Source organism: Glycine soja, chromosome 13 (assembly GCF_004193775.1).
Source record: "Glycine soja cultivar W05 chromosome 13, ASM419377v2, whole genome shotgun sequence".
Taxonomy (NCBI): domain Eukaryota; kingdom Viridiplantae; phylum Streptophyta; class Magnoliopsida; order Fabales; family Fabaceae; genus Glycine; species Glycine soja.
In genome coordinates this window covers 11,291,093-11,295,311 of record NC_041014.1, presented here as the reverse complement: position 1 = coordinate 11,295,311, position 4,219 = coordinate 11,291,093, and the positions used below count along the sequence as shown (strand labels likewise).

The following is a 4,219-nucleotide window of genomic DNA, read 5'->3' as shown; positions in this document are numbered from 1 at the left end:
TCTACTTAGTATTAGTTTGTCGTTTCTAACTAACACGTGAATACGTATTATGATATATATGAGAAATCCGCGTTATACGGTAAGAAAATATTATCAAATGCCTATAGTTGCACAAATTGGCTCCATGACACATGATAATATTTGTTATACCTAGGATAAGAAAATACTATTAAAAGCGTAGTTGGATAATATATGTAAATATGAACAAAAGTCTAGGTCTTCGCACGGTCACACCCGGCCCTATATATAGGAAAAGGCCATGTTCATGCATTTACAAACATTAATTGCATATAATACTTAATAGGCAAAGCTTTCTCTTGCTTACCTTAGTATTTGTCATGGCTGAAATAACATCATCTCTAACCCAATTACAACTCTCTTCCAAACCTAAATTGAATGCCCCAGATTACTACGATGCTCCTTCTCAGAAAGCAGTTGTAGGTCATCATTACCATGCTGGTCTTTATTCAGCTTCTGATGATGAAATACCCACGGTTGATTACTCTCTACTATTCTCTAATAACCCTGTTCAACGGTTTCTTACCCTAGAAAACCTCCGTCAAGCATGTCAGGAATATGGCTTCTTCTATGTAATTAAACTCTCTTGAGCCCTCGAATACTTCTATATATTTATTATACCATATATATGACATGCATGGCTGCTTTTCTCTTTTTAAAATTATTACACCTCAAATATTTCATAAGTTTAATTATACATCTAGTTGCTAAAGTTTAAAAAAATAAAATCTCAGTCCTGTGCATACCATTTTAAATCTTAATTTTTAGTTTCTACAAATATAATTTCATTTCCTTTTTGGTACTTACGGTGAGAATTAAAAGAGATTAAAATAATATGTACAAATTAAAAAAAATGATTTTAAGTATAAGAATTAAAGAGATTTTATAAGTATAGATACCAAACAAGTAATTAAATATATTTTATATACTAACGAGGTATAATTTAGTTTGTTAAATAGAATGTGAGTATTATAAATTTTTTAGCATTATTTTAATTCCTACATATAAAAAAAAAAACATATTTCATATGACATAACATGTTTCAATATATATGATAATTGCTTCATATGGATGCAGCTGGTAAACCACACCATCCCAGATGAAGTGTTGGACAGTGTTCTAAAGGGGTTTGCTGATTACGTTGATCCAAAAACCATAGATGAAAGAAAGGTCTACCGCAAAAATGGCCCATCGGATAAAATTCGATGGGACCTAAACTCATCTGCCGGGGAAAATAGGGAATATCTCAAGGTTGTCGCACATCCCCAGTTCTATGCTCCTTCTGATTCATCAGGAATTAGGTATATATATATATATATATATATATATATATATATATATATATATATATATATATATATATATATATATATATATATATATATATATATATGTCAACCACGATATTCATTGTGTTCAAATAATTGTCTATTGTAAATTTGATAATACTATTTAATATTTATTGTGATGTTCCTTAATTATGTTTTATTTTATTTTTGGTCATTTCTTGCATCAGCAAAAATTTAGAAGAATATCATGGAGCAATGAGGACAATAGTAGTGGGATTAGCTAGGGCAGTGTCTGAAACCCTAGGGTTTGAAGAAAACTACATAGAAAAGGAATTCAACCTAAAGTCAGGGTTTGATGTGATGGCCATGAACCTTTATCCACCCAATTCTCGATCGAAGGGGGCTATTGGTATCCCCGAACACACTGACCCTGGCTTTGTGGTTTCACTTGTGCAAGATGTAGATGGTGGCCTCCAAATCCTATCCCATCAAGGAAAATGGATTAATGCTTATATTCCCCATCATGCCATACTCATCCAACTTGGTGATCATCTTGAGGTATACTTTTATTCAATTTTATTTAACTCCTTTAGCATTGATAATTATTTAATTTCTTGTTACTTGAGCAAATTTAATTACACCGTCCTCTGCTGTTAACAAATTTCTTTTTCAACCTGAACTTAGGTCTTAACCAATGGAAAGTACAAGAGTCACATCCATCGAGTTATTGTCAACAACAATAAGGTGCCAAGGATATCCGTGGTCACCCTTCATGGACCTGCGTTGGACAAATTCATCAGCCCGGGCGTAGAGTTTGTTGATGAAGAACACCCACAAAATTACCATGGAATGACCTATAAAGAATCCTTGGAAGCAAATGGGGGCGATCAGATCGATGTGCAATCATCACTTGATAAACTAAGACTTGTGTGAAGCTAAAATTAATAAAGGGAAAAGATTAGTGGTGGTATCCGATATCTAATTTACACCTATTGAAGGAAAAAGAGAATATGAAGATAAATATAGATATATAATAATATATATGTGATAAAAAAAATAAAGAAAAAAATGTGTTGACAGAATGCACAATATATGAAGATATATATCATCACTCATTACGTATACACTATTTCTGACACACATGCATGTGTCATGATGTTAATAAGATGTTATGTATTATTTGATTTGAATCAATACGAACAAGTCAAACTTTTCTAACTTATTTGTGGCACTTGTTATATCTATATGTTTCCTCTATTCTTCATTTTGATCAAACTACAATTTATTACAAGAATTTTAGAATAAAATTGGACATTATATCAACTGAACAAAAAGTTTTTGTTATGGATCTTCAAACACACCAACGCTATAAAATTGAGGTATAAAATATTTGTGTTCCAAAAACACTATATTTTGTAATTTTCCTCCTCATCCCCTAGCCTTTTTCTTGTGTAAGGATGGGAGAATAGGTTAGGAGGTCTACTAGGAGCCTACGACCTAGCTAGCTAGCCTGACTAATATGTAAAATATCAAGCTTAAATATTTTAAAAACTCTATTTAAGTAAAAGGCCGGGTTAGGTCATAGACTTTTAAAAAAGCATATTAAGTCTAATATATGTGCATATGTAACATAATAACTTAAAAGTTGTACAGAGATACCAATAAGTTTATTTATGTTAATAGTCCTACTTAGGCCAATAGGCTAACTAGTCTTTTATAGGTCTTATTAAAAAATAAGCTTTTAAATAGGTTTTTAAGTTAAGTGTGGCAGCATTTAGTGGTATACTATCAAAAGCATTCATGACTCTAGATCATTCTTTGAGAGAAACAATTCATTAATTATATACTAATTTTAATTCAGAAATAAGGGGAATTTGTTTTAATGACAGAATTAAGAAAACACAAACAAAATTGAGTAATAAATGAAAACATATTCGATTAAAGGCAACTCAAGGATCCAACACTAAGGTAAATCATCGCGGTTCTAGAATTGAAGCACGAAACGTAAGATCATGCAATTCAATATGCGTTCATGAGATAATAATCTCATATGGATATTCTTGAAACACAAGAGAACGAAATCGCTTTTTCTAATTTCCCCGAATTCAAGCACAATTGCATGTTGGTTTAGGCAATCGCCATTACCCCTAATCTCAATTCAATTTTCCAAATTAATCTAAACATGATCACGCATTGAACTCAGAAAATTGAAAGAAAAAAATGAAAAGGGAAACAAAATAGATCATAAATTCAAATTTGAAGCACAAAGAAACTCAAATTTACCATAAGTTTGAGTCCCTTGAAGGAATTGCAACCAAAATTAAAGATTCAAAGAGAATAGGAGGAAGAAGAAACCCTCAAAACCCTTAATTGAAATCTGAAAATTGTAAAAAGTCTCTCCTCAAAGAGTATTTTAGTGGTTTTATTATAAGAGAAAAATAGAAAATGTGGGCTCACTTAATACCACAGAAGGTTACTAATTAAATCCCTAAACACCCATTTTTAAAAGAGTAATTGGACCACTAATTACAAAATAAAGCCCTAAATACTAAAAACACAAAAATCCAAGTGCACACAGTCACTTTATATCTCATATTTGATCCCTGAAACGTCCAAATTAGGTTGAGCTGGTGAGACATAAAATTGTAGAACTCATTGTTAGCTTTCAAACAAGACAAAACCAGTCAAATTAGAACTCTGTACGAAGTTATGGCTTGTACAATAAAATAGTATAAAGATAAAAAAAATGTAAAAAATTAATAAAGCTCAACATTTGACCCGTGAGACTCAGTGCCGCAAAACTCAGTTAAAAATGATAAAAAAAAAAAAACAATCTTTAAAGTATGTCAATTATGAACAAAATGAGTCACTAATAATTATTGCTAAATAATATTCTATCAAGGCCTAAAATT

At 31.1% G+C, this 4,219-nt stretch overlaps 1 protein-coding gene across 1 annotated transcript; it reads left to right on the top strand.

Annotated features, from left to right (window-relative positions):
- Positions 1-285: 285 nt before the first annotated feature.
- LOC114381798 (flavanone 3-dioxygenase 3-like) lies at positions 286-2,529 on the top strand. Its single transcript, XM_028341016.1, has 4 exons — positions 286-590; positions 1,096-1,319; positions 1,535-1,865; positions 1,992-2,529. The coding sequence occupies exons 1-4, from the start codon at positions 339-341 to the stop codon at positions 2,238-2,240; spliced, it is 1,056 nt and encodes a 351-aa protein (XP_028196817.1). The 5' UTR covers positions 286-338; the 3' UTR covers positions 2,241-2,529.
- The last annotated feature ends 1,690 nt before the right edge of the window (positions 2,530-4,219 follow it).

Coding starts and splice junctions, on each gene's coding strand:
- LOC114381798 (XM_028341016.1), top strand. CDS start 339: ATGGCTGAAATAACATCATCTCTAACCCAATTACAACTCTCTTCCAAA. Junction 1,320..1,534: donor TCTGATTCATCAGGAATTAG/GTATATATATAT, acceptor TTCTTGCATCAG/CAAAAATTTAGAAGAATATC. Junction 1,866..1,991: donor AACTTGGTGATCATCTTGAG/GTATACTTTTAT, acceptor ACCTGAACTTAG/GTCTTAACCAATGGAAAGTA.